Genomic DNA, 26,172 nt, shown 5'->3' with positions numbered 1-26,172 from the left:
TTCCACCTCGCTCAGCTCACTGTGGCTGCTCCCTCCGCATACGTCTTCGTCTTCGACCTCGCCGCCGTCCTTGCTTTCCTCGTCGCTCTTGTCATGCCGCCAGCCGGGATCCCGCCGTCCAGGGCTCTGCCGTCCAAGGAGTCCGGCCTCTTCAAGGAGGTCCTCCACTACTACGAGGATCGGCAACTCAAGAAAGGTCTCAAGACCGCGGACGTCATCCTCAAAAAGTTCCCTAACCATGGCGGTATGTCGCGTGCATGTATTTGCGATGTAACGATGCTGACATGCATGCTCGCAGAAACGCTATGCATGAAGGGACTCATCCTCACACATCTTGGACGTCGGGACGAAGGTCTCGACTTCGTGAAGCAAGGCGTCCGGCTCGACCTTACCTCCCACATATGCTGGCATGTCTTCGGTCTCATCCAGAAGGGCCAGAAAAACTACGAGGAGGCGCTGAAGTCGTATACGCAGGCATTGCGCTTCGACAAGGTGGGTACTCTGTTCTCGTATACATGTATGCGTTCCCGCGGCACATCCCCGAAATATCTCCAAAATGTTTCTGTACGCTGTGGAGTACATCGGAAGGCATTCAACGACACTTTTGTCTGCCATTGCATCCCATCACACCCTCCCAAATCGTTCGGGACAAGCATTCGTTTTGCTTCGGCTCGCCCGACTTGCCCGAGTATTGCTGAGTCTCCTCCTCGGTATACGAAGATCGTCTCCACGGCTCTTCAGCAAATTTTGCATTCGGGTTAGCTCTGCGCGATCTAAGACCGCATGTGTCACACCCGAGGACCGCCATGCTTCTCTGGCGCCCTCGTGAACGGGCTAGCCAGACTTAGACTCTGCTTGGGAGTCCCTGGACCCGCTGAGCGGTTGTTCATGAATCTCGCCATCGCGACTCTCACGGACTACAGTGTAGTGGGTCTCATGGGGAGGACCAACGTATCTGTCTCGCTGTGTCTGATTCAAGGGACGGCAATTAGTTACAGACACCCTAATTGGCTCTGATTTCATGTCTCTTCCATCGGCGAACTAACGTAGACCTACAGGAGAACATGAACATCCTTCGCGATGCCGCGCATCTACAGACACAACTCCGACAATACGATCACTTGGTGGAGACGCGTCATACCCTCCTCCGGTTACGACCGCAACTACGGCAGAACTGGATCGCACTTGCTGTTGCCTACCACTTGAGCGGAAACCTCACGGAGGCTAAGGCAGTACTTGAGCAGTACGAGCGTATCATCAAGGTATGCACGCCAACCGTGGAATGCACGAATCGTCGTGGTAATGAAAGACTATGTAGAATGTGCCCGACTACGACGTCGAGTTCTCAGAAATCCTGCTCTACCATGTACGCGTTCTGGAAGACCTGGGTGACTACACTGAAGCTATCGCCCTCCTGGACGCTAGCGCCAAAGAGCGGACAATCATTGACCGCGTAGCGATCATGGAGTTCCGAGGTGAGCTCCTGTGCGCCCTTGGTAAGTAGGCGGCATTACTCAGTATGCCTGGCTCAGCCCGCATCCTGTCAAAGGCCGGCAAGGACGAGGCCAAACAGGCCTGGCAGGGTCTCATCGAGCAGAACCCGGACTGTTATGATTATTACAAAGGGTTCCTCTCAAGCCGCGGCATCGATATCGGTGAGGAGAACAAGATCATCATGCATGAGCGCGTGCTCATACTGCCACAGATGCTGTCACGGACGAGAACCGTAGTAAGGCTGTGCAGAGCCTTCACGACTTCTCGGAGCAGTTCTCGAAAGCGTCTGCTCCGCGCCGACTCGCACTCGACATTGCACTCGGTGTGTGTTGTCACCACATGTGCTCTTCATTACAGCCTGAGCTGAACTCATACAGGTGACGAGTTCAAGGGGCTCCTCGAACCCTTCCTCCGTACACGCCTCGAGAAGGGCGTCCCCTCCCTCTTCGCAGACCTCAAGTCTCTCTATCGCTCCCCCGAGAAACGCGAAATCATTGAACAGACCGCCACCTCGATCCTCTCCACGCTCGCACACCCATCAACCGACCCTGCCCCCTCGGAGACCGACCCGACAGAGTACATCTGGACGCTCTACTTCCTCGCGCAACACCACTCCTGGCTCGGGCGGCACAAGCAGGCACTCGAGCTCCTCGACGAAGCGATCACGCACACCCCGACGCTGCCGGAGCTGTACATGTTTAAGGCCCGGGTGCTGAAGCGCGCCGGGGACCCCTTCGGGGCGGCCAAGTGCATGGACCTCGCGCGCACGCTGGACCTGCAGGATCGGTTCTTGAACACGAAGTGCGGCAAGTACCGGTTGCGGGCGGGTCTGATTGAGGAGGCAGTCGAGGTCTTTGGGCTGTTCACCAAGGTGAGCATTATTCACGCTTGTTCGCGCTGCCGATGAGGGCAGAGAGAACTGAGCGCGAACTTGCACGCCCGCTGGTAGAAAGACGCGCCTAGTCCGTCGCAGGACTTGGAAGACATGCAGTCGCTGGGGTATCTCACAGAGGAGGCGGACGCGCACTTGCGGAACGGCAACCTCGCGATGGCGCTGAAGAAGTACGATGCGATCTTCAAGGTCTTTGACATCTTCGAGGACGACCAGTTCGACTTCCATGGCTACTCCGTGCGGAAGTTTACAATCAACATCTACTTGAAGTGAGTGCGGGTGGCTCGCTAGCTCCGTAGTTGAGAATGGTGCTGACTCTGTGTGGTGCAGCTTGATCCAGTGGGAAGACAAGCTCCGGTCACATCCTGCATACGTGCACTCTGCCATCGAGGCTTCTCGAGTAAGTGCTTACTCAATGGGCTATGTTGGCAACACGCTGAATGTCTCTGGTTAGATATTAGTCAAGGTCCATGACGAGCCCTCAATAGCTGCAAAGTCGAACGGGGAATGTGAGTACGCTCCCTGCGTTCGAATTTCCGGGCTGTGCTCTGAAACATCTGCTACAGCACATCTGTCAAGTGCCGAGAAGAAGGCCAAGAAAAAGGCGAAGAAGGCGGAGAAGAAGGTGCAGGAAGAGGCCAAGAAGGGTGAGTATCGACCTTCTCCTTCGACATCGAACAGCCGTCTTACTAGCGTTGGGACTCGGCAGCCAGCAATGCGGGGAACGAGGACAAGGGCCTCGAGGTCACTCCTCCAAAGGACGAAGACCCGGACGGCACGAAATCGTTGCAAGCGCCAGACCCTCTGGAGCGTGCGGCGAAGGTGCTCAAGCCGCTGGCGACGCAGGCAAAGGACAACGTCGAGGCGTGGATTGCTATCTACGACGTCGCGATCCGGCGAAGTACGTGGCTTGGTATGGCGTTGATCTAAAAGGATTGCTGACGGGGTCAGCAACTGCAGAGAAGTACCTCCAAGCTATTCACGCACTCAACTCCGCCCACTCGCTGGACGCCGATTCACCAGAACTGCATATCCGCGTGGTTGACTTCAAGCGACGATGTACGTCCTATCCTCATTCCCATCTACTTGTATAGAGCCAATTCATCTTGATTGTTTCCGTAGGGTCATCGCTAGAGGAGAAGCCATCGGAGGCTGTCGTGACTGCCGCGTCAGCAGCAATCACCAAGCTGCTCCCTGACGAAGTGTCGCTGGAGGTATTCAACTCTCAGTACCTCCAGCAACATTCCTCGCGCGCGGACGCCATCCTCGCTGCTGCGAAGGTCTCGCGCTTATTGGGTGCGCCTCGTGACGAGGTGGAGGCGTCCGTCTTCAATGTACTGAACGCAGAAGTCGATCTCAAGCTCGAGGTACGCCCTCCCTTCCTGCTGTAGTAGTTCCTGCTCGAGCTGACTTTGCCTGTTTGCCACAGACTGCTCTCGCGTCCGTCGCGTTCCTCAACGAGATCCAGTCCCCACGAGCGGACGAGTTCCGTGAGGCGGCCAGAGGGAAGTTCGAGCTGTCGACGCTCTTCCTGTCTGCAGACGAGCTCGCTGCTGCGCGGAAGGCTGTGATACAGAAAGACCCAGTTGCGGAGGCGCTCGAGGAGAAGGCGGAGGTCATCAGTTAAATCGGACAATTCTCTGCATACACCCATGTCTAGAACACATGTGCAATCTGCGTATATACATGCTTCATCGATCAATTCTTCTCATAGATATTGGTTTCTGAGCGCGACGTGAACTTTGAAGCAACTCGTACCGTCTCCAAGGCTAGCGCTAAGGCTGGTAAGCGCCGGAGGCCTAGTGGCTGAAGCGGAGTTTGAACCTTATCTCTGCAACTGGTTGCCGTTTCCGTCGGAGGACCACAGACGAAGAGTATAGCGTCAGTGCGTACGCCAAAACCCAGCAAGCCTCAAGCCGCCGCCGACACTCCCGCCATGGTCAACATCCCCAAGTAAGTCCTGGACGTTTCTCCCGCTATGCCTGTATGCTGATGGTATGTTCTCGTGCGCAGGACTCGCCGGACCTGTGAGTTTCGATGGGAGAGATAGAGCTGCACAGGAACAGGACATTGACGAGGGTTTTGCAGACTGCAAGGGCAAGCAGTGCCGGAAGCACACGTAAGTACTCTTCGTCTCTGTTGTTGTGCACGAGCAAGAGGGATATGAATGCGTTTCGATCGTCGTGCAGGCCCCACAAGGTGACCCAGTACAAGAAGGGCAAGGATTCGTTGGCCGCGCAGGGAAAGCGTCGTTACGACCGTAAGCAGTCGGGTTACGGTGGTCAGACCAAGCCCGTCTTCCACAAGAAGGTGCGTCGTTGTCGTTTGTCCGTGTCGAGGTTGCACGGGCATGGGGACTGACCGAGCGTGCGACGGATGTTAGGCCAAGACGACGAAGAAGGTCGTGCTTCGGCTAGAGTGCACTGTGTGCAAGTACAAGATGCAGCTCTCCCTCAAGCGCTGCAAACAGTACGTCGCCGCTGTTTTCTTCGCACTGCGCCGTGCTCTGACCCGTCGTCATCTAGCTTCGAGCTCGGTGGTGAGAAGAAGACGAAGGGTGCTGCGCTCCAGTTCGTGAGTACCTTCTCCCTTCGTATGCTTGCAAGGAGCCGTCCTGCTAACCGTGGTGTCTGCAGTGATTGTCTCCGCATCGTCTACTCTTCCCTGTCTCGCTATCCGTATCATTGCTGCCACTATCTACCATCCGCGCACTATGTAGTATGCACGCTCCATGCATATGCGACGCAAGTCACAAAATTGTATTCATATGGGTCTGACTGGAGTCCCTGGACTACATCCGGCTTTCTCGTGTGACCAGCTTCCAAGACGATGTGGGATGCATACGTGAGATTGAGACGGGTATTGATACAGCGTACATAGTGAGCGAATGCGCAGGCATTGCAGATACATGACGGCATGAGAGCGATAACAAGTCTACAATACGTGCGAGCAAGGATCAAGTACTTCGTAGTTCGTATAAGGAGGTTGGGATGCATAGTGACATAAATATGGGAAGAAGCAATGAGAAACGCACACGAACGAATGGACGAACGAAGCTAGCTGATCCCCCCTTCACGAGCTCGGGTTCCCGTTCACCTGAGCAGCATGGGTCGCAGCCGCGGTGGGACGAGGACTCTTGTGCATTCCACCCACCAGCCCACGGATCGCCTCCACCGCCTGTAACGTCAACGACATCTTCAACGACAATTCCTTCGCGGACTCCGACTGCTGGATCCGAAGCGTCTCCTGAAGCTGGTTGCGCATGGCCTGCAACTCCGGGGCGATGAGCTCGGGGATGGACTTGACGATCTGCGGGGTGATCTGCTGGGCGAGCGTGTCCGCCGTCGGGTTCGCAGGCGCCGCGTTCGGGCTGTGCGAGATGTACGCCATGACGGCGGCGTTCAGGGCGCGCATCTCGGCTTGCATCCTGTCGATCTTCTTCGAGTCTCCCTGCGACGATTCTGCAGCCCGCACCTATCGAGCGTGCGGTGTCAATACGATGAAGCTCAAGAGGTGGGCGTGGTACTCGCCTCCTCGAGCTGCTGCCGGAGCTGTGCGTTCTCCCCTTGCAGCTGCATACTCTCGGTCTTGAGCTGATCGTTGTGCGCCGCCAACTGTGTCACCTGCTTCGAGAGTTGATTGACCTGCTGTGCGGTGGCGGCGGCGTTCTGCTGCAGGATCTGAAGCATCTTGAGCTGCTCGTCCGTGAGCGCGGCGCGTGGAGCTGGGGGTTGTGCATGGACGTTGCCCGTCGAGGCGAGGATAACCGACTGCGCATTCTCCGCGACGATCGCGTCGACCTGTTCGAGAAATACTTCCTTCGGGCGCGTTACTTCGTTCTCCACGGATCCAAGTCGCTCTTCGATCGAGGTCAGGGTGTCACGGATCTTTTCGAGTTCAGTGGGTACAATGGCTTCTGCAAGGAATGTATTCGCGCTCGAGTTCCCGTCGCTCTGTAGCTTCGCGAGCACTTCGTCCCAGCGCGTTCTAACGGCCTGTAACATGGTATGCAGTTGCGAGACGGACCCCTTGAGCGTCTGGATTTGGCTTGCGATCTCCGCATTCACGGTCTCCTGTCCCGATCCAGGTGGTTGTTTGGTTGTGTGCGTGGGCCAGAACTTCGCGGCGGTCAACTGGGTTAAGATTTTCTTCAACTCGTCCGATTTCTGCCCTAGCTGCGACTGCAAAGTGTGCAGGTGGCCCTCGATTACGGTTCTATCTTCCGCGGGGAGCGTGCCGTAGCTGAAAGAATCGACCAACTGTTTGTAGTCTTTGATATCGTTGTCCATGGTTCGACAGTCATTGTGTATGCGCGTCGCGGCCGCCAGTAATCTAGTTGCGAGACCGGTTCGTTGGTCAGCCGTCTTTGCCAGTGCGGGTTACTCACTCAATTCGACTTGTCCAGATCTTGTGCTTTTCCTCGCTAGAAAAGTCACCCACTGTAGCGTTCGGATCATTGGGCTTTGGAACTGCAGACGTGGCCGCAGCGACTGCAGAAGAGATTTGTTGCCATTGAACAGTGGACGATTCCAATAGAGAATTGATCGCGTCCGAGGTGGGGGCCGCGGTTGCTATGGACGCTGGTGAAGTTGACATCGCAGAAGCGGTCATAGCTGTCATAGCATGGGGAGCATTCGGGATGGCCCTAGACGGTGTAGGCCGATGCGGGTCATGACTGCTCGCGATACTCGACTCGCGCGCTCCCGGTTGCCTGTTTACCACATCTCTCATGGGAACATCCTGAGCCTCGACCTTTGGGAAAACCAGCGGGCTTCCTGACGGGCCTACATTCTTGGGACCATCGGGAAGTGAGCCATACGGACGTGGCGCCCTGGGCGCGCCGCTCATGTCGGGCGGGGTACGCTGCATTCGGGCGCGCTGAGGCGAGCGCGAGCGCGAGCTCCTGTACCCAACGGGTCGTCCGTCGGCGCGCTCCCGTATAGGACTTGGGGGCCGCCCACGGAGCCGCGACGCGAGCGTGGGCTCCCGCTCACGGCTGGCGGACCGCCGACGCGCAAGCTCCCGCTCGCGTTCGCGCCTGCGTCTATCCGCACTGAGGGAACGGCGGCGGTTCAGCACGGGGTGGTCCGGAGGGAGGGCGCGGCCGGGAGAACGATGGCGACCGACGATCAGGCGGTATTCGTCGTCAGTCAGGTACTGCAGGGGAGGTTCTCCAGATGGTCGAGAGTTGCGCCAGTGCTCGCCGTCCGTGGGATGTGCAAAGTAACATGTCTTGATGCGGGGACAGCCCAGTCCACCGTCGAGACGCTTATAAGGCCTCCCATTGTTGTCAAACCACTATTCCACCACCACCACTCAACACGCGGACAACGGGAGGTAGGGAACATAGAAGACCGAGCACGTACATGGCATCGTCTGTCCGGGTTGTATGGTTTGCGTACACCGCCGGGCATGTTGTCTCGCGGGGGCATCAGTCGCACAACCTGTAATTTCTGGGATGCAAGAGCGTCGCCGGTCGTGACTTTGAGTAGATGTATGTGTGCGGGTCCAGGTGGTTGAGGACGGGATGAGACACGGGGAGATGGAGCTTAAGGTTGGCGTGGAAGTCAAGGGCCTTTTATACCAGTCGATGGAAGCGCGAAGCTAGAGCCATCATCCGGCCGAATTGCCCGGCTCATCCATACCAAGCTTGGAATCATCTCCCCGCTCAGGACAAAGAACGCCCTGTTCCGGCATATTGCACAGTCTTTTGTTGTACGCGTACGGCGAACCATGATAGAAATGGACAAGTGTGTACTGCATGGAAAACTACACAAACGCAGTTACCGAGCACCTTCCTTGGCGCAACCGGGAATGATGTACTCGGATTCTCTAACGTATGCTCATAATGCGCTACTTGACTAAACACAGAAAATGATATACGGGGTACGATACATATGTCTGGGTACGGGGAACTGCAAGCGAGGGGTCGTGCGTGGAGTTCCACAACCAACGTACATCGGTTCAGCCAGTACGACGCGCGCGCCGCGAGCAGGGTCGCAATCGGTCCTAGACGTTTGAATGGACAGCAACTGCATTGCCGCATCGCGCTGCAACAAGCCACAGAAATGGAGAGAACATGGCTGGCTTGCCTTCCTTCCAGACAACTGTTCATACACTTGAATCTCCGGACGCCATCTGGATTCTGCGCGGTCATGATATGTGCTCTTGAGCGGCGTTCCCAGACATGAGAACGTGGTGGTGTGTTGCTGGCAGCTAAAGGCATCATACGGAGAGATCTCCAATGGTGGATAGATTGAGGGCTAACAGCAAGGAGAGCAGGCCAAGCTGTGGTCATGGTCGGGAGAGACACTAGTAGGCGCTTAGCGCATCCGCGCGAGACGAACGCTCGCGTCATGTTCGCCTACTACCACTAGAACATATTTAACCACTCGCCAGAACCCGGACTCACATTGTAGGTTACAGATGTTTGTATTCGATTGGATCATGACATGTCTAACCGGCTAACTAGGTGACTGTTGCCAGACTGTTACATCGACAAATCTCGCCCTCCTCATTAACACACTCTTTCAGGAACCTCGATTCTCCATCGCACGAAAGAGGCATGTCAAGTCAGTGTGAATCCCGTGTCGTTTCCCTTTATATGCCGTTTTTTATGGGATTCGTGGCCATTCAGCGCAATCGCAGTACGCAGGAGCGTCCGCCGTTCCTTTGATCAAGTCCCCAAGTTTGCGCCTCCCGCGACCCGTGCGTAGACTATCTTGTTGATATCGTATGTCCATGTTTTCAAGCTCACGATTCTTCAGGTAGAGCACCCGCCAGATATCCATCCTTTGCCAGACAGTGTTACCGCATATGTGAGCACCCATGATATCACCTTGGTTTTGAGGACTATGACTGACTTGCATTCCCAGTTCGTCTACCCTTTTACTCTGGAGCCGCACGTCCTCACAGTAGAGGCATCTCGAAGATCAACACTCGCCGCACACGCTGCACGTCGCGAGGCCTACCTCAAGGCACGGGAAGAGGAGAAGGAACGACGCAAACGGGAAGCTCTGCGTAGGATTGCTCCTGGATTCGAACCCAGCTCTACGCCGCTGGTTCCGACCAAACGATTCTCTGGGGTACCTAACGTCCCAGGGTCGACGACTTCAGGGGATGACTCGGGACACAGGCGCACGAAGTCGGTTATGGAGGATTTGGTGGATCAACTTGCAGCTTTGGAATCCAAATGATTTATAGGTCTCGCGTCGTTCAGTATAATTGTACATTATCTGTTCTTTCTGCTTCGTTTTGGAACCCTATATCTGCCTCCGTCCCTACGACGCAAGGTTGCATGGCCCTGGGCCTTTCGTGGCGCTCATGATCTTCACGTGATCGGATCTCCGCCACACTTCGTCATTGAGCAGCGGTCCCGCAAAGACTCAACCAGGACTCGACTGTACTTGTACTCAGACTCATGAACAGGACATAGCACTTTCCATCTTGACCCCCAACCACCACCTCAATCCATGGCACCGAAGGGGAAGTCGTCCGCGTCCTCCGCGACGCGCAAGAAGCACGCTCGCAAAGCGGCAGCCGCTCACGGCGCCGTAGAGGAGCCCCAGGTGCCTAAGGAGAAGAAGCCCAAGGGCAAAGATAAGAAGAGCAAGAAAGAGCCGCGGAAGAAGGTCTACATTCCTCCAGTCAAGCCTGCCCCAGTACAGCCCGATCCTCTCAATACTCTTGGCCTCGCGCAAAGATTACCTCCGGAGCTCCTGGTCGTGCTCCGATTACTTTCGAAGAAGGATGCGACTACGAAACGACGCGCGTTGGAGGACCTGCAGACAGCTTGGGTGGGCAGAGCGAAGCGCGGCGATGAGGGCGAGTACCTCATTCATACATTGTCAGAGACGATTCCAGTCTGGGTGCGTGTTACGCTCGTGTGGCCCGAATTCATCTAACCTATGGAGAGCAGCTGCATCATCTTCCTAGCCTTTTCATCCATCCGTCAAGACGCATTCGACTGCTTGCCGTCGGGCTGCATACCTCAATCCTCCAGATCCCCGCACTTCGTACCCAAACATTCTTCCAGCTTCGCGAAGTGGTCTCTTCTGACCAAGCAGAGTCGATCCTCGGCTCTTGGTGTCTCGCCGTGCATGACGTCGATCGCCAAGTCTCATCATACGCGAAGGAGGCATGGACCAGGTACGTATCGACCACCACAGCATCCGACGATAAACTTCTCCTCGATTCCACTCTCCTGCTGAGCCTCTGGGACTTCGTCCAACGTACACTGCTCGATCCCACCGGGGTCTACCTGTACATCAACCCGCCGCAGCCCGCAATCCCGACGCCTGCCCAGAGCAGGAGAGGCTCTGGGCGAGGAACCCCAGTCCGCAAGGACGAGGAGGTCCACTCGCGCCCGAAGGCGGAAGAGGACGAGGAGAAGGAGCAGGATAGGAAGGCGCGACTGCGCGTAGGTGCCTTTGGGGCTACCGAATGGGTCCTGAGTGGGTGTCCTGTGTCTTTCGTCGCACATATGTACATGTGTTCAATGGCATCACCTTTTCCTTTCGCGCGTATATTCTAGATGCCAAGTTTCCGGAGAAACCGAAGGTGCAGGCAAGTGAGAGTGAGCAAGAGGGGGAGACGAACGCGGCTGGCCACGACTACCTCTCGGCTCTGGCGAATCCCGCGTTGTGGTCTTCACTATACTATGGGAAGTCGCCGCCGTTTGTCGATACAGAAGGCTTTGGCTTCGACCAACCACCTGTCAGACGAGCTGCATGGTCACTTCTTCAGCTCTTGATCAATAAATGCAGAGGTAAGCATTATCCTTCTCTTTCTCGTTACCATTGCTGATTCTTGAGCAGACCATATGGATGCCCTACTCCCGACGCTGAGTACTGCTGTCCTCCGCTCTGCCTGGGTGGAACCCGATCCACTTGTCCGAGCTTCGATGTGGCAACCTCTGCTCATGTTTTTGAAAGGTACGCGTTCTTGTTCAGCACCTTGGCTTCGTCTGATTGGCGTATGACACCTCAGCGTATCCAAACGCCTGGACGCTCGAAGCCGAGTCAGAGAAGGAAGATGAGGATGAAGACGAGGGATCCGAGAAGGAGGATGATGACGCGCCCAAGGCACCGCCCTCGAAACCTGTCGCCTCTGGGCCGGCGACCCCGTCCCAAGCATATGCAGAGTTCTTGCAGTTCCTTGCGACCGGCTGCTCCGGTTCCCCGGCGCAAGGATACCCTGCGGTTCTCATCATCGTGTCCACCATCCCCTCGTCGGTGCGTGCATACAGGACGCTTCAGATCCTCATGTACTGATCACACCCTCGCAGACCATTGCAGCTTCGTCCTCGCAGCCTCTCGAAAATTTATTCACGTCTTTCTGGGCCGCCGTGGATGCGCGTGTATTGAACTCACTTGACCGAGTGGCCGCGTCCACTGCGTTCCTCTCGTCGCTACTGGAGTGTCTCGTGTTCCTTGTCCGTCGGGTTCTGTTTGCGCCTCCGGAGGAGGCTACTTCCTTACTACACGGTGCCTCTGCGGACAGCCCTTCGGACGTTGACTCTGCGATCAAGACCATCCTCCGGGAGCAGACGAAGCGAACGTGGGAGGAGCTTGCCTCAGGAAGACTGAAGGTCGAGGGCAAGGATGTCGGTAAACAACTGGCAAAGACACTTACAACACTCCATAAGCTTCGCCCAGGTAGGCGCATAATATCACCTGCGACGATGACGACTGACCCTGGCTGCCTTGTAGACTTGTTCGACACTGCGTGGGGCGTCATCGCTGAACAAGTCCAATCTTCTACCAAGGACGTCATCCCAGCCCTGGTCCCGGAAGTGCTCAAGCACTTCACCACAACGCTTGAGAAGGGGTCTGCTCCCGGTGATGCTGCGGCCGAACTCGTGAAGGCGGTCATCAGGGCTGCTCTGGACCAGTGTGCTGCTCTTTTGGACGCCGAGGAGCCGCAGGCAGACCGCGTCGAGTCGCTTGTCGGTATCTTGGACACCTTTGGCGATGTAGTGTTCTCCGACGCCGACGTGGCGAAGGTACGAACTTCGGTCGTTCACCTTACTATGCACCGTTCTGACGTATCCGATAGGGCGTAGACGACCTCGTGCAGAACAGAACTTACAAGCTTCTCATCGCGATGCCGACTCTCCTGCTGCTCTACGTGAAGTATCGGCAAGACGAAACCGCGTGTCTGGCAGTCTGGCACAAAGTGCTTGAAGAGGTCGCACGCCACACGGATGAGATCGATTCCATGCTCCCTGCGTTACTGGATGCGGCAGAAAGCCATGTCCTGCCGGCTTACTTGAGGCCGCAAGGAGAGGAGTTGCATGAAGTGGCCGGTGTCATGCTCACGGATGCTGTATCTGCGCCTCCGAATGCACCTCAGGTCGCGCTCGTCCGCAGGTTGCTCACTTTCTATCGTGAGGTTCCCGAATGTTATCTGTCATGTCTGTGCTAACTCAGTCGTCCTCCAGAGCCCTTCATCTCCAGTGCTTGTCGCGAGAACCTCCTCCGTGGTCTGGTGGACGCGTTCGTTCTGCACTTCGACAGCATTCTTCATGACGAGACAGCTTCTTTAGCCGCTTTTGCTACCCCTCTGAATCTCCTGCACGGGCTTGTCGCGCAGGGCACCTCGGAGCTCCTCCAGTCTTTTGCGGCTTCGCTCTTTCCGTACATCTTCTTGTTCGCGTTCCTGTTGCCTTGTGTCCTTGAGGTGGACGTCAAGCAGGTGACGATCGCGCAAGAACTTTGGAGCAAGTGGGAGGCCAATGCGTCTGGTGAAGCGAAGAAGAGCACGCTGGGTGTCGTGAAGCATCTTTTCCGGGAGTTGCTTGTCGATCCTCTGGCAATACCGACGTGCGTATTCTGCTTATGGTGAGCCCTGCGCACATGAACTGACTTCTTGTTGCCACCATCCAGACCCGACCAGATCTTGAGGTCGCTGTCGACATCGTCATTCAGCGCGCAAGTCAACGTACTGTCTGACATCTTCCCGTCACGAACGGACATCGACGGAATGCTTGAAGCGCTTCCGTCGGCGCCGCTGGACGCCAGCTTGGCGATAGTCGACCCGCTCGTGCCGCCGCCTTCTCAATATCGTACCTCCAAAATCACTCTACCAGAGTACGATTCGCAGGGCTTCTCCAAGTTCGCTCGGGTGGTCCACGGTCTGTTGGTATACCTGATGGACGATCGCCAGGCTGCGCGGGAGAACATTTGGGTCCTCCATCATTTCCTCTCTCTGTCCATCTACGCCGAGGATCTCAAACACTTGCCATCTGCCGAAAGCCCTGTGTTCTCCAAGACTGTGTCACGATCTACCCTCCAGAGCCTGGTCGACAAGGTGCAACAGCTCTCGACTTACCTCCTCTCTCCGACTGCAGAAGAACAATGGCACTCTGCCGTCACGAACGCTCTAGTGGCGCAGGGTCCTACGAGCGGTCTGGATGGTGTCGGGCAGCTTGTCGTTGACTTGATCTCCCGCGCTAAGCGTCATGATACAGTCAGGGAGTCGCGTGTGTTGCACATGATTCTGCGCCATGCCCTCAGTACTGCGACAAAAGGGGATGCAGAACAGTGGATGCTCGTTGCTCGGAAGATCGAGAAGCTGGGTAAGCGTCGATGTTGGATATTTGATAGTGAATTCGCTGAACGCAGTGATAGCCCCTCATACGTCCCTTGCCATTGTCTTTTCGGTTACGCGCTACGCACCGGAGCCCACACGCCTCGATCGCTTCCGCAACGAGCTCGCAGCTGGTACTCTCGGCATTCCCGCGTCGAAGGTCAACACGGAGGGTCTGTGGCTGCTCCGCAATCTAGCCGCTTCTGCACCGGATCCCGAATCGGATATCGTCTTCCTCCCTCAACTCCGTGCAGTGAACCTCATGAAAGCGTGCCAACAATGGATCACCTCTGATGAGGACCTGGAGGAAGACGTGCAGAGCGAGATGACGCTCGTGTTTGCCTCTTTGGTGCCAATTCTGTCGAACGTACCTGGCGCGCACTGGGACCTCGTGTTCGATGTGATGGAGAACAACCTGGAGGTGAGCTACGGGTGTACCTGAACCCCTCATGAAGCTGACGGCCGTGTAGAATGCTACTTTGGACGATTCCTCGACATATGTCTCCCTGGCGAGAACACTGCAACTCTTTCTCGTGATTGAGGAGTACGCGGCCTCGAACAAGACCCTGAAGGCGGCCTGGGAAGAGAGGAAGTCTGCGAACCTCACCCTAATCCGGGACCTAGTTTCGTTGAAGCTTGGTAGGTCTCTCCCTTGCTCATTTGTGTGCATGGTGGCTGACGTCGGTATAGAGAACCAGAAGTCGTCAACACCTTTGTCGATGTGTCGCGAACTGGCTCTGCAGATTGTTCAGGACCTGCCTTCGTCTCTTCTGACCAAGGACACACTGTCTAAGGTATGCCAGTGTGCTCTGAGTTACTACCCCTCGCATGCATGGACTAATAGAATTGACAGATGTGTCACCTGGTCATGGACGGTTCTGTCAATGTTCAGCGTATGGCATACCAGCTCTTACAGGAGGCCGCAAAGAAGTACACCGAGGAGCTCGTTATAGAGGCTGCTGTCGATACCGAGGGAACCATGAAAGCTGAGCTCCCGCCCGAACTCTTGGATATTCTGCAACGCACTTTGAATCAAGAAGAGGCAGAAGAGCACGAGCAGGTAACCGATATCACTTCCTTGTCCCGGCAGTTGCTGACGGTTTGCGACAGGGATGGTTCGGGTACCTGTTGGCTTGGATGGTTACCTTCGACCTTTTCGCCGACGCGGTACGTCCCGTGTAAGCAGTGAGGATGCTGGAAACGCTGACAAATCCCCAACGCAGTCCCTCAAAGTGAAGTCCGGCTATATCGACCAGCTGCGTGATCTTGACCTGGTAGGAGCCCAACTGCTGCCTGCTATCTTCGGCCTTCTAGACCTATACGGCGGTATGGCAAAAGTATTCAAATTAGATATATGGGACGTGGACGAGTTCTATCTCGAGCGTGAGCACTTTCCCATTCGTGCCATTCACTCGCTATCTCACATTGTCTTCCTCTTATGCCCAGTGTATGCCGCCGACACGCCTCTCAGCCTCCGGCTCCTCACCGCGCACCTATACTACCGCGCCCTCCTCCTCGTTCCCTCGCTTATCCGCAACTGGCTCGTTGATTGCCGCGATCGGCAGCTGTCTACGACCGTCGCGGCGTACACGTCGAAGCACTTCTCCCCAGCGATCATTCGCACAGAGCTCGCGCGCGTCAAGGACCCCAGCGTTGCTGCCGAGCTGTCTGGGGAGAACATCACGGTCAAGGTCGCCAGCGCTATCAACGAGGTCACAGCGTCGTATGCTATCGACGAGCAAAGTCTTGACCTCACAGTCAAGCTGCCGTCTGACTGGCCGCTGCATACGATAGAGATCCGGGACTCGAAGTATGTGGGCGTCACTGAGGATCGGTGGAGAGCATGGGTGCTGGGCGTCCAGCAGATCCTGACCTTCAGAGTGCGTCATCCTTCCAGAACATGGGTCGTATGGCACTAACGGCGATCACGCAGAGTGGCAGCATCGTCGACGGGCTGAGCTTCTTCCTGAAGAACGTGACGTCGCACTTCGAGGGATTGGCCGAGTGCGCCATCTGCTACTCGTGAGTCGCAAACTCAATACGACGCTTGGCGCCAGCTTAACATGTTATGCCAGGGTCGTCAATGCTACTGATGGGAGCCTTCCTCGCAAGCCTTGCAAGACGTGTAAGAACCGTTTCCACGCCGCGTGTCTGTTCAAGGTCCGTACCTTCCCCTGGGTCCCGCGTCGTGAGACGCTGACGCTCGTGCTATTCAGTGGTTCGCGTCGAGCCATTCTTCAAGCTGTCCTTTGTGCCGGTCAGAGATCATGACAGGAAGATAGATTATCGAGGATCGAGCGAGAAGTAGAGAATGAGAAGTTATCACTAATTGCAGTTGTAGCCATGCATGCCGCCAAGACAATATTGTATTTTGCCACCAGCTTGACACAGTTGTCCGCCACCCACCCCGAGACATCTTACACGTTTCTGCGCCTCATACCGACTTTGCATTCCACAGGCTTGCGCAGGAAGCCTTCCCTCGTCTCTAGCTAGGGGAAAGGAGATTCTATCAGCGTGCGCCGCTCATAGTGCAGGAACTAAACGAACTGACCTCGTACTCAGGATCTTCCAAGACGAACTCGTACCGGCGGAAGATCGACGCCACGATGACGAGGAGCTCCAAGCTTGCCAGGTTCCTTCCGACGCAGCTCCTATTGAGAGTCAACTCACGGTTCCGTAATCATTCATATCAATGGACAACCCACCTGGGACCAAACGAAAACGGGTTGAACGTCTTCTGAACCGCAACCTTGTCCTGCTCGAACCAGCGCTCCGGGCGGAACGCCTCCACATCCTCCCCCCAAACGCTCGCATCACGATGAATCGTGTAAGTCGGGACGGACAGCACCGTGCCCTCCGGGAAGAACTTCCCACAGACCGTCAGGCCGCCCTCAGGCACGAGTCGCGGCAGGCCGATGCCCGACGTCGAGTGGATGCGCAGGGCCTCGTTGATGACCGTCTCGAGGTACGGGAGGCGCTTCACAGACTCGTACGTCGCGACGGGGTCGTCGTCTCCTGCGAGAGCCTGGTCGAGCTCGTCTTGCAGCTTGCGCTGCACGTGTGGGTTCCGCGCAAGGTGGTACGTTATCGCACAGGATGAACTGTGGGTATGCGCTGGTCAGTAACCAGGAATAGCATAGAACCAGCAACAAGGTTGGCAAACGAGAAACTCAACCCACTTGGAAGTCGTGTCTGAGCCCGCGATGAGCTGCGTGAGCGCCTCGGCGGTCAGTTCTTCTCTTCCCATCGGGTCACCATTGTCGTCCCTGCCGTCCTGCAGCTTCGCCAAAAGGTCCACACGGTCGTTCTCAGGGTTAGCCAAGCGCTGCGCGACCGCGGCGACTGCGATGCCTGCCAAGCGCTGTACGGCCTGGTTGCCCTTGCTGAACCAGGGGATGCGCTTCGCGAGGGGGCGCCAGTGCGGCGGGAGGACGCCAAGAGAGGCCGAGTACTCGCCGCGGTCGTTCAGGACCTGCACGGCGGGGAAGTGCTGTATCTCGATGTCGCGAGCGGCCGAGTCTCCGTAGGCCGCCATGGCTGCCTTGTGGGACACAGCGACGGGTGCTGAGTCCTTGCATGCTACGAGCATGCCAAACGAAGATCCGAACGCGAGGTCGCCTGCTCAAGATGTTAATGTGAGGTTTAATTGTGGGAAGATACGGTGCACACCTATGATGTCAAAGGCGAGGTAGTTGTACCATGGGAGGCAGTCGTACCAGACGCGACCTTCGCGGCCACGCCAGCCGCCTTCGCCCTCTTCACCAGAAAGCCCCTTGACACCGCCCTCGCAGAGCTTGTCCCACTGCTTGAAGAGCAACGCCAGGTGTGTGCGAACATGGGGTTCGAACTCAAGGACGCTCTTCTGCGAGAAGATGTGTGAGACGATTTTGCGCTTGCGGGCATGCTGGGGGCGCGAGCGCGTGTTGAACAGGCCTCGCTGGATCGATACGAACGCATCGTAAAAGTTGGACTTGAGTGTGCCTGTCCCGTGCCCGTACACGACCTGCAGGGCATCCGGGTCGGAGATGGATAAATGGTTGGGAGCGATGCGCACGAATGTGCCTATCGAGAAAGTGACGTTAGTCTGAGAAACCGCGTCAGAAGCCTCGCAGGAACGTCATGCTGTTCGGAGAGTGTACTGAGCACCGAGTGACCACGGCACGGGGTTAATAGCGCATCATACAGCGGGCGCACTTTGGGACGTGACTCCCCCTTGGCGCGGTCACGGGCGCAGAACGAACGGACGGATCATTGACCCACAACGAAAGACTAACCGTATTTCTGGTGCAGTTCGTGAACGCGCTCTGAACGATGTCCATGAGCTGCGACCCATCCTAGCCAGATGTCGGACAGTCTTGCCAGGAGAGGACCGGGGTATTTGCGAATAGCATGGGGATCGAAAAGGTATGGCACGAGGTGGACGAGTAGGACCACAGAGAGTCCAACCAGCGTCCACGAGACAAGGTCTAAGCCAACAAGGCGATCAAGCAACAGCATGCCGCGAGACAGTGGTAGCAAGGGTAAGGCATTACTCTTCGAGTGGGATCTTATGTACTTACCAGGGACAGCCGGCGCTTGAAGCTAAAGAGAAGAGAGGGTCGGATCCCATGCTGCGTTCCCATGTGTGTTCGCCACAGGTGTCTGCATTTGGAGGTTGGGTACACACCACGGGAACACGTGGAGGCGGGAAGGTTGGACGTGATGCGGAGATCGCGCCCTGCATTCCCTGCTTGACCGTACCTCCTGTGCGGAACCGGACAGGCTCGGTCGGAAGAGGTTTAGCTCTGCCGACGTCCGCAAGCTGGACAAAAGGTGTTATTGGAAGCGAAGGTGCAGAACCTTTACACTTGTCTCTTGAGATAATAAAGGAGTAGAGGACCAAAACCGCAGATATGCGACCGTCATGTGCAACTCTCCGGGATGGGGCTACGGCATGCCTCCTGGGGGCTAATTCAGTGCCGCCAAGTTCCACCTATCGTATCTGGTATTTGAGATACTGTACGTAGACACTTCTCGGTTTGTGGAACGACAGGGCCGTTGATACTCTTCCAACGCTTCGCAGATCGCATCGCCAGGGTGGCAAGAGGTTTTACGCTTCTGGAATTGTCTGATTTCGATGGTGAAGCGATTCGTATCTGTCATATTTGACTTCAATACTTAGCGTGACTTTGTTTGAAAAGGCATGTGCACTTACTTCCTGAGAGGTGTGACGAGAGGACACCAGATGGCTGACACGAACGCGGCGCGTCAGCGGCAAGATGTTGCTGCCGCGCGAACTTTGGCGGATAGATCGGCGTGATCTCAATCGAGTAGGTACACTTGAAGCTGCTCCGACGGTTTCGACCTGCACAAACCATGCATGTGAGCTTGCGCCGAAGTGGAGAACATGCGGGTCACGTACCGCACAGGTACCACACCCGTCAGGAACTCAACCATATTCTGGGCATGACTGCGCGAGCTGTAGAAGAAGTCAAGCCCGTTCTGTCGGACCTGCACCAGCGCCTTCCATATGTTCTTGGTAGCGAGCTTCGGGCAGTCCGGACACCACCGGTATTGGACGAGGTACTCGATCTCAATACCTGCTCGAGGATGGTGACAGTGAGGTCCTCCTTCTGGATCGTGAGGAACACTCGGAGGCGTTTTGAATGAGGCTCTGTCCAGACGAAGTGGGCCTCGGTAAGGTGGACTTTATTGAGACCCTTGACTTATACAAAGGAGTCAGGGATGATGTTCTTGTGGTTATCTATAATCAGACGAGTCAGCAAGATCGACGACATGTGCATCGACTCACGAGTTGACGAGAGAAGAGGGAAGTGAACTGGAATGAGATGTCGACGAGGGCGAAGGAAAGGCGACAACAGCGCGTATGATGTAGTATAAACCAAGTAACGCGGCGAACAGCAGAGTAAACAAAACAAGAGGTATGTTACGCGTACGAGAACACTCTTTCGAGCAAGCGATCCGCCATCCATAAGTCATGTTCGGCCTTGATCTTCTCAGCGGCAAGCGCATCCGCAGGGCGAGCCAGTTGCCTGTTGATGTTCCGAGGGTACACAACTTCGCCCGCGCGGCCCGCCCAATCCCAATCGACAATGAGAATGTCCGGCCGGTTTGCGGGCGCATCATCGTTGCGAACGAGCACGTTGACGTCGCGCACGTCCCCGTGGACGAAGCCCTCCTCGTGAAGCAGCCCTAGCCTGGCTCTCACCTGCTCTTGCGCCGCTTCCATCGACACCGCGGGCTTCGACGCCTTGCCCCTTCCCTTCTTCTCCCTATTCTTATCCTTTCCTTTCTCGACCTCCTTCGGGCATTTGATATCCCACATAGTGTTTGAGTATTCAGCGGTCGTGTCCTCCATGACGATCACGGTCCAGTCATGGAATTTGTTGACAGCAAGCAGGGCGGGAGCGAAGCCGGCGGCGTGGGCGAACTGATGGGCTTCAGCGGAGTAACGCTTGGTAAACTTCACGTACAGAGGCCTTCCAGTCTTTTTCTCGAGAACGCGGAAGATCCTCTTATCATCGGTCGCCTCTTCGTACGTGAACTCGTGGCGAGTACGGTCGCTGTCCACGTAGAAGTCGCGGAAGGGAAAGTCGGCCCGTGGGTCGCGTTTGTCGGCGTCGGCGATGCTAGAGTAACGATCCCGCAGGGAGAGAAGGGCGACGCGTAGAGCCGCTAGTGCCCGCTCTCCCATCTGAATCTGCGGGTCGTTGGTAGCATGGACCTGAAGAGGGATGCAACAGAGAAGTTCGGCGATAGGTTCTTCTCCAAATACCGCCGCGGCGATAGCGAGATATGGCCCTATTTTCGAAATTAGCGACGGCTGAAACAAGAGAGGAGAGACATACCAAAGTGCAGAACAAGGACGGCGGGAAAATTGAGCCTTGCCACTTTCTCCTGGATGTCCGAAGAACCTTTAGAAGTCGATTCAAAGAAGAGACGTATGACTTCGAGCCAGTGATGAATTGCCTCGGTGAATGGTTCTCCCCTAGTGGAGCCAATCTCGCACTTGATTGCTTGGACGTAGTACATAACCTCCACGCTCAAGTAAGAAGCGCGAAGATCGCCACTGTCGTTGTACCTGGTATCACCGATGTATCCAGGATTAGCACGTGCAGGTGTGATACCTCCTTGGAGCAGAATATCTGTGAACATGTCCCGTCGTTCGACCTCGTCGTCATAGTTCTGGCAAGCAGCTATGCGGAGAGACTGGAAACACTGGATGTCCTGCGCGGTAGGTGTGATCGACTCGAGGTCGCAGCGAAGCTGGCACAGGGTCTTATTCAGGAGAGACGGCGGGGTCGAACGTTCATATGGTCGACCACAGTAGATCCGGTGCGCCTTGTTGTTCTGCTCGGTGCAAAATTCAGACACCTGGGCCTCGAAAGACGGTGGTACGGCAGGAGTACGCTTGAAGTAGCCCCAGCGTCGTATATTGAACGGGAGGGGCTCCAACGTGTCCTCTTCCTCCCCTGTGGTTGGGCTGGAACGTCTAGATAAGTAGTAGATAGAGGACGACTTACTGTTCAGTGGAACAATTACGAAGTGCAGTTGTTCTGGCATAAATCCCCATGGAGCGAATGTTGTCAAGAACTCTGCCTGGTCCATCTTCGTGAGAGTAGCGATTCCCTGAGCCTGGATGGCACCTTCTAGCTCATCGATAGATGCCCAAGCCGTCCCTTCCGGAACCTTGCAGTGATGTTAGCACGTACGGCTGATATCACAAATCCAGACCAACCTTATAGACATCAACGTTGCCTTCAGCTCGGCCTTTAACGGGAGGAATGATTTCCGCGACCGGATCATCGAGAAGAGGCCGCATGGTGGTACGTTTCCGCGTTCTCAGGTCGAAAACACGGATTGCGGGATAACGCTCTGCTAATATCAGACAAATGACAAGAAAAAACGTATGGGAAACTCACCAGGTCTTACTATTATATGAAGATCATCCTCCTGCATCCCTGGCCACCAAGCTAGTAAATGGCTGCGCGTCAGTTCAAGTAGATACTTGTCGTTGACGTCACGGAGACAATCCCGCACATCGGCGAGTTTAACAACATTGTCAACGTCGATTTTGCCGTGATCGACCTAAAGCACAAGCGTCAGCATGATCGGAAACTGTGTTGTTGGGGAGTGTGTCATACAAGCGATATAACGAGGCGTCCAGATATTGTATCGGCCAACCGGGCTTCGATCTCTACTATTGACGCATTCACAGGCACGGTGACGATATCGAATAGATTGTTGTCAGGGCAGATGATATTGAGGGCTACTCTGGTCATTGTGTGAGGAATGTATCGATGAGGCTCGGAGTGCACCAAAGTCAGGTCAAAGTCAACTTGAACTTGCGTCTTACCCGAGTCGAAGGCGCTAGAGTCGGCGCGTGGCGAGGTTGGCATGGATGTCGGGCGTCTTCAACGCGAAACCCAAAAAGCTGGAGGTCGTGCCAGCGTGGGCTCGGCTTGATCATGCAAAATGGCTGGCGGACAACGTGCCCGCCATAGTACTTACACGAAGGGGCCGATCGCAAGTTGATCGCGTGAAGAAACATGAACGACTCCTTCCTTTGTTGTTACTACATTGCAACGAGTTAGTTGCATGCGCCACTAGTATCACCCTAGCAAATCCACAGTCCGAGTGTCTGCTCGTCCACCGACGTGACATCGTCGTGCACGTCAGCTTGCTGTGTCTCTTGCAAACCTGGGTTGGGGTTACTGCCCGCGACTCTTCGTTGCGTGCGATCGGCCCACGAGAGCGGCCTACGATAGACGGACCCTTTTGTCATACATGCATTTGAAAATGAAGCTCTTCCTAAAGTCCATGCGATACTAATACACAATCATCGTAGTCCATGCAATCGTTCTTCAGCTCATGTTCAAACCTCCATCCACGATAAGGGACTGGCCTGCACACAAGATGTGAGATTATACCGCTCGAGGGGTCACTTCACTTACCGGTGATGAACGAGCTTTCGGGTTTCGCGAAGAAGGAGACGACATTGGCGACGTCCGAAGTCTTTCCCACCTCCGCGGGGTAATTCCAGAGCTAGAAGAGGGAGCACGAGTACAGGGTTAGCAGAGGAATGTTGGGCTTGACACGCTACGTACCTTCTTGATCGTCTGACCCGTCCCACCGTTCTCCTCGTCTCCAGGGAGTGCAACTGGAAACGTCAATGCGCGTATTGATCAGCAGCACGCGCGCGAGTGTGAAGTGCACGGACGTACTCATCGGTGTCGCGATGAACCCAGGGCAGTAGGCGTTCACGGTGATGCCATACTGATTCAGTTCCGTAGCTATAAGTAGTCAATAACGCTCGTACCGCGTTGCTACTCCGATAGGAGACAAACACTCACATGCACTCTGAACGAGTCCCCGCACGGCGAACTTCGATGCGCAGTATATGCCGCAAGTGCTGAACCCTGATCAAGAACGCTTTTTAGTGATACTACATGCATTGTGGCGTTATGTCCCATACGTACCGTGGACGCCCGCAATAGAGGATGCACCTGTGCATGGTGTCAGTCAGAATAGGGGCACATAGGAGTCCTCCCTGCAGAGGCACAGAGCGCAACGTACAGATAATCCGTCCCCCGCGACCCTGCTCAATCATCTTCTTCGCCGCGGCCTTGATGCACAAGAATACACCCTTCCCGTCGATAGCCATCAACCGCTCCCACTCCTCCACGCTCGTGTCTAGCAATCCCTTCTGCAGGAAGATACCGGCGTTCGCAACCATCTGCTCGCAGTGTCAGCAGCGTCCGCTTCCATTTACAATACAAGGAGCAATCTGAACACATACCACATCGAGTGAGCCCAGTCCTGTTGCTGTCTTGTTGACCATGGAAGCGACGTCTGCTTCGAGGGTAACGTCCCCGGGGACGATGATTGCCTTACGGCCCTTGCCCTCGATCGTCTTCGCGACCGCCGAGAGCTGCTCGCGTTTTTGCGGGATATCGTTGAGTGCGATGTTGAGTCCGTCACCGGCGAGCTTCAGCGCAATAGCCTCTCCTATGCCCTGTGCGGCTCCAGTGACGAGGGCGACGCGAGTAGCGTTAGCGAGAAGGGCGGCCATGGTGTTGTCGTAGTGTGGGTTTGGGGGATGTTAGGAGGTGTGTTGTTCCCGCTGCTACTGTGCGGGTCTCCTATATATACATACGTATGTCTTTCATGTTCGAGCCTTTGAGTGCGGTCCATGATGCATGAGCGCCAAGTCAACTCGTCGTACGCGCGGAAGCGCCGCGACCGAGCTCAGGGAGGTGCTAGACTCTGGTCTCCGTTGCTTGACCATATACGGACGACGGATGAATCGATTCGTTCTGGTGCACCCGCTCGATGTTAGGAAGGCGGTTGCGTGTGATAATGTGGTTGACGTAGACGCACCGGTATAGGCTGGATTGCAGCCGTGCCACGACTTCCGCAAGTATCACGAGGCACTCGTGTAAGCCTAGGTGCTATTGCGGAGTATATGTCGTGGAAGATCGTGACAGCTAAAATGGCCGAGAGCAGTCAGGGGCGATCAGATATGTATGTGGTATGTATCGCTCGTCAAGTCGTGGGCTAGAACGTATGTATCATTGCGGCCGGAAAGCCCCAACCTTCGCTTTATTGCCGATGAACAAACAGTGAGATGTCGCTCACTTACGACGCCTTGAGCGATACGAACTTCGAAGTACTATAGAGTGCCGCGACGTGTGCCGGCTGGCCCGAGTTCACTAGCGGGGTCACTGGGGTGGTTCTCGAAATGCCAGATGACCATTGACGATGCAGTGAATCGAGAGCCTCCACCATCAGAGGCGTGTTCCGGAGTATGTACCTCAGTCTTGGTTGTAAGCCTGGTCCGAGTCCATTGGCCTGGTCCTCCTGACATGTGGCTGTACGGCGTATGTACAGCCAATCAGCGGCGTTGGGATCAGCCAGGGACGGTAGGCGTTGACTACTTCTGTAGGTCTAGAGTAGAGCCTGAGGCTAGTAGAGGACGCGCCTGACTTGTCATTGGGGAAAACATACCTGCGCTCTGGAAAAGCCCCCCGATTGCCAACTTTGAGGCACAAGGTTCGAGTATGATGCCACCATCATCATATAACGTTTTGTGCTTGTTGGCACGACAGTGGAAGTGCCTACGACGAGGGTCTTAAGTAGAGTGCGATGGGTCAGTCGCAAGTCCGAGCGGCTGAGGAAGCCCAACAATGGTCACGGGAATGGAGAGTTGGTGCGCCACTTCCACGCAGCACCACGTCGCAACTGCCCACCGCGAACACCGGGGGCATTCGGCTGTGTATCTAGCCGACATATTCTAAAGATACCTTAGTTATTGTTGTAATATATCCACCACACGACAAGCGGATATATATTGAACATATTTGTAATAGTTTCAGCATATGTCCAACACTATGACCACATTATCTACAGGGACATATCCACTGGAAAAACCTGAACTAGGTACAACATAATCCAAGGGGAAATACGGTAAACATATGTGTAATATGTCCAGAATATGTTCTTCATCTGCTGGTCAGAAAATGCGCGGATAAACTTTGTTGATATTACAAATACGAACAGTGTTTGATTAGGCTCTGTTCAAAGATCACTTGCTGATTATATTCTAAGATAAAATTCAATTATGTTCGGCCTATAACCAGCATTTGTCAATGTAATATATGATAAACAAATCCTGGGAAAATCGTGAATATATCCAGTGTGTGTCCGTGGTATGAAGAACAAATATAGGCTGGACAGACTTGATTCATATGCTGGATAAAATAGAAATATGAGTGATGTTTGATCACACTATGTCTAGCCTAAGAAACTACTACTACTACTGCCACCTACCACAACTTCTACTACTGCTACCAACTACCAGCAACTACTACCAGCATTGCTATATGACTACTGCCACCAACCACTTGATGGGATACTACCACTGAGTCTTCATTACTATGCTACCTCATCGCTCTACTACTTATTCACATAGAGTTAGCTGGAGGGCATGAGCGACAAAGTTAGCGTGAGCGACAGAGTTAGCTGGAGCAACAGAGTTAGCACGAGGGCGTGAGCGACAGAGTTAGCTGGAGCGACAGAGCTAGCAGGAGCGACAGAGCTAGCAGGAGCGACAGAGCTAGCAGGAGCGACAGAGCTAGCAGGAGCGACAGAGTTAGCGTGAGTAACAGAGTTAGCTGGAGCGACAGAGTTAGCTGGAG

General features: G+C 55.2%; 8 protein-coding genes across 8 annotated transcripts; 4 read left to right on the top strand and 4 right to left on the bottom strand.

Annotated features, from left to right (window-relative positions):
* The first annotated feature begins 32 nt into the window (after window positions 1-32).
* Window positions 33-4,119, top strand: L226DRAFT_491087 (NMDA receptor-regulated protein 1a). Its single transcript, XM_067677340.1, has 15 exons — window positions 33-244; window positions 299-492; window positions 1,059-1,262; window positions 1,319-1,475; window positions 1,533-1,655; window positions 1,706-1,816; window positions 1,872-2,365; window positions 2,444-2,655; window positions 2,717-2,786; window positions 2,841-2,895; window positions 2,953-3,033; window positions 3,096-3,287; window positions 3,347-3,445; window positions 3,509-3,753; window positions 3,816-4,119. The coding sequence occupies exons 1-15, from the start codon at window positions 94-96 to the stop codon at window positions 4,011-4,013; spliced, it is 2,586 nt and encodes an 861-aa protein (XP_067532321.1). The 5' UTR covers window positions 33-93; the 3' UTR covers window positions 4,014-4,119.
* A 177-nt stretch (window positions 4,120-4,296) lies between these two features.
* L226DRAFT_554319 (60S ribosomal protein L44) lies at window positions 4,297-5,282 on the top strand. The gene is made up of 7 exons (XM_067682988.1): window positions 4,297-4,339; window positions 4,400-4,413; window positions 4,475-4,505; window positions 4,576-4,696; window positions 4,770-4,855; window positions 4,912-4,960; window positions 5,023-5,282. The coding sequence occupies exons 1-7, from the start codon at window positions 4,323-4,325 to the stop codon at window positions 5,023-5,025; spliced, it is 321 nt and encodes a 106-aa protein (XP_067532320.1). The 5' UTR covers window positions 4,297-4,322; the 3' UTR covers window positions 5,026-5,282.
* Window positions 5,214-7,950, bottom strand: L226DRAFT_167843 (uncharacterized protein). Its single transcript, XM_067672597.1, has 4 exons — window positions 7,753-7,950; window positions 6,774-7,684; window positions 5,917-6,718; window positions 5,214-5,860 (listed from the first exon to the last, which is right to left on the bottom strand). Exons 1-4 carry the CDS (start codon window positions 7,816-7,818, stop codon window positions 5,459-5,461), a joined length of 2,181 nt encoding a protein of 726 aa, XP_067532319.1. The 5' UTR covers window positions 7,819-7,950; the 3' UTR covers window positions 5,214-5,458.
* Window positions 7,951-8,743: 793 nt separating this feature from the next.
* Window positions 8,744-9,694, top strand: L226DRAFT_491083 (uncharacterized protein). The gene is made up of 5 exons (XM_067677339.1): window positions 8,744-8,801; window positions 8,859-8,958; window positions 9,024-9,094; window positions 9,154-9,204; window positions 9,262-9,694. Exons 2-5 carry the CDS (start codon window positions 8,952-8,954, stop codon window positions 9,580-9,582), a joined length of 450 nt encoding a protein of 149 aa, XP_067532318.1. The 5' UTR covers window positions 8,744-8,801; window positions 8,859-8,951; the 3' UTR covers window positions 9,583-9,694.
* Window positions 9,695-9,785: 91 nt separating this feature from the next.
* Window positions 9,786-16,387, top strand: L226DRAFT_615267 (uncharacterized protein). Its single transcript, XM_067686753.1, has 20 exons — window positions 9,786-10,254; window positions 10,305-10,839; window positions 10,920-11,153; window positions 11,203-11,319; window positions 11,375-11,619; window positions 11,673-12,042; window positions 12,097-12,389; window positions 12,443-12,773; window positions 12,828-13,209; window positions 13,273-13,964; window positions 14,017-14,396; window positions 14,446-14,614; window positions 14,666-14,769; window positions 14,829-15,035; window positions 15,086-15,142; window positions 15,199-15,358; window positions 15,422-15,855; window positions 15,909-15,997; window positions 16,051-16,135; window positions 16,192-16,387. The coding sequence occupies exons 1-20, from the start codon at window positions 9,859-9,861 to the stop codon at window positions 16,255-16,257; spliced, it is 5,346 nt and encodes a 1,781-aa protein (XP_067532317.1). The 5' UTR covers window positions 9,786-9,858; the 3' UTR covers window positions 16,258-16,387.
* On the bottom strand, window positions 16,338-18,472 carry L226DRAFT_588981 (cytochrome P450 monooxygenase pc-bph; the record flags this gene model as incomplete). Its single annotated transcript, XM_067685605.1, has 6 exons — window positions 16,338-16,464; window positions 16,527-16,626; window positions 16,681-17,076; window positions 17,155-17,593; window positions 17,645-18,037; window positions 18,250-18,472. The coding sequence occupies 6 exons, from the start codon at window positions 18,470-18,472 to the stop codon at window positions 16,393-16,395; spliced, it is 1,623 nt and encodes a 540-aa protein (XP_067532316.1). The 3' UTR covers window positions 16,338-16,392.
* A 1,429-nt stretch (window positions 18,473-19,901) lies between these two features.
* L226DRAFT_468014 (uncharacterized protein) lies at window positions 19,902-21,130 on the bottom strand (the record flags this gene model as incomplete). The annotated part of the gene is made up of 2 exons (XM_067676107.1): window positions 19,902-20,776; window positions 20,824-21,130. 2 exons carry the CDS (start codon window positions 21,128-21,130, stop codon window positions 19,902-19,904), a joined length of 1,182 nt encoding a protein of 393 aa, XP_067532315.1.
* A 1,396-nt stretch (window positions 21,131-22,526) lies between these two features.
* Window positions 22,527-24,486, bottom strand: L226DRAFT_491075 (NAD-P-binding protein). The gene is made up of 10 exons (XM_067677338.1): window positions 24,356-24,486; window positions 23,775-24,291; window positions 23,552-23,711; window positions 23,455-23,481; window positions 23,329-23,394; window positions 23,200-23,268; window positions 23,083-23,135; window positions 22,930-23,020; window positions 22,726-22,880; window positions 22,527-22,643 (listed from the first exon to the last, which is right to left on the bottom strand). The coding sequence occupies exons 2-9, from the start codon at window positions 24,045-24,047 to the stop codon at window positions 22,840-22,842; spliced, it is 780 nt and encodes a 259-aa protein (XP_067532314.1). The 5' UTR covers window positions 24,048-24,291; window positions 24,356-24,486; the 3' UTR covers window positions 22,527-22,643; window positions 22,726-22,839.
* Window positions 24,487-26,172: the final 1,686 nt, after the last annotated feature.

Source organism: Lentinus tigrinus (assembly GCF_003813185.1).
Source record: "Lentinus tigrinus ALCF2SS1-7 unplaced genomic scaffold L226scaffold_27, whole genome shotgun sequence".
NCBI classification, from domain to species: domain Eukaryota; kingdom Fungi; phylum Basidiomycota; class Agaricomycetes; order Polyporales; family Polyporaceae; genus Lentinus; species Lentinus tigrinus.
This window is presented reverse-complemented; position numbering and strand designations above follow the sequence as displayed.

Coding starts and splice junctions, on each gene's coding strand:
- L226DRAFT_491087 (XM_067677340.1), top strand. CDS start 94: ATGCCGCCAGCCGGGATCCCGCCGTCCAGGGCTCTGCCGTCCAAGGAG. Junction 3,034..3,095: donor GCAGGAAGAGGCCAAGAAGG/GTGAGTATCGAC, acceptor GGGACTCGGCAG/CCAGCAATGCGGGGAACGAG. Junction 3,446..3,508: donor GGTTGACTTCAAGCGACGAT/GTACGTCCTATC, acceptor TTGTTTCCGTAG/GGTCATCGCTAGAGGAGAAG.
- L226DRAFT_554319 (XM_067682988.1), top strand. Junction 4,506..4,575: donor AAGCAGTGCCGGAAGCACAC/GTAAGTACTCTT, acceptor ATCGTCGTGCAG/GCCCCACAAGGTGACCCAGT. Junction 4,697..4,769: donor AGCCCGTCTTCCACAAGAAG/GTGCGTCGTTGT, acceptor GACGGATGTTAG/GCCAAGACGACGAAGAAGGT.
- L226DRAFT_167843 (XM_067672597.1), bottom strand. CDS start 7,818: ATGCCCCCGCGAGACAACATGCCCGGCGGTGTACGCAAACCATACAAC. Junction 7,685..7,752: donor ACCCGGACAGACGATGCCAT/GTACGTGCTCGG, acceptor GTGGTGGAATAG/TGGTTTGACAACAATGGGAG. Junction 6,719..6,773: donor ATCTGGACAAGTCGAATTGA/GTGAGTAACCCG, acceptor TCTCGCAACTAG/ATTACTGGCGGCCGCGACGC.
- L226DRAFT_491083 (XM_067677339.1), top strand. Junction 9,095..9,153: donor GTTTGCGCCTCCCGCGACCC/GTGCGTAGACTA, acceptor ACGATTCTTCAG/GTAGAGCACCCGCCAGATAT. Junction 9,205..9,261: donor CAGACAGTGTTACCGCATAT/GTGAGCACCCAT, acceptor TTGCATTCCCAG/TTCGTCTACCCTTTTACTCT.
- L226DRAFT_615267 (XM_067686753.1), top strand. CDS start 9,859: ATGGCACCGAAGGGGAAGTCGTCCGCGTCCTCCGCGACGCGCAAGAAG. Junction 11,154..11,202: donor CTTGATCAATAAATGCAGAG/GTAAGCATTATC, acceptor ATTCTTGAGCAG/ACCATATGGATGCCCTACTC. Junction 15,036..15,085: donor AGGCAGAAGAGCACGAGCAG/GTAACCGATATC, acceptor GGTTTGCGACAG/GGATGGTTCGGGTACCTGTT.
- L226DRAFT_491075 (XM_067677338.1), bottom strand. CDS start 24,047: ATGGCCGCCCTTCTCGCTAACGCTACTCGCGTCGCCCTCGTCACTGGA. Junction 23,395..23,454: donor CTCTATTGCGGGCGTCCACG/GTACGTATGGGA, acceptor GTTCTTGATCAG/GGTTCAGCACTTGCGGCATA. Junction 23,021..23,082: donor CGGGTCAGACGATCAAGAAG/GTACGTAGCGTG, acceptor TCCCTCTTCTAG/CTCTGGAATTACCCCGCGGA.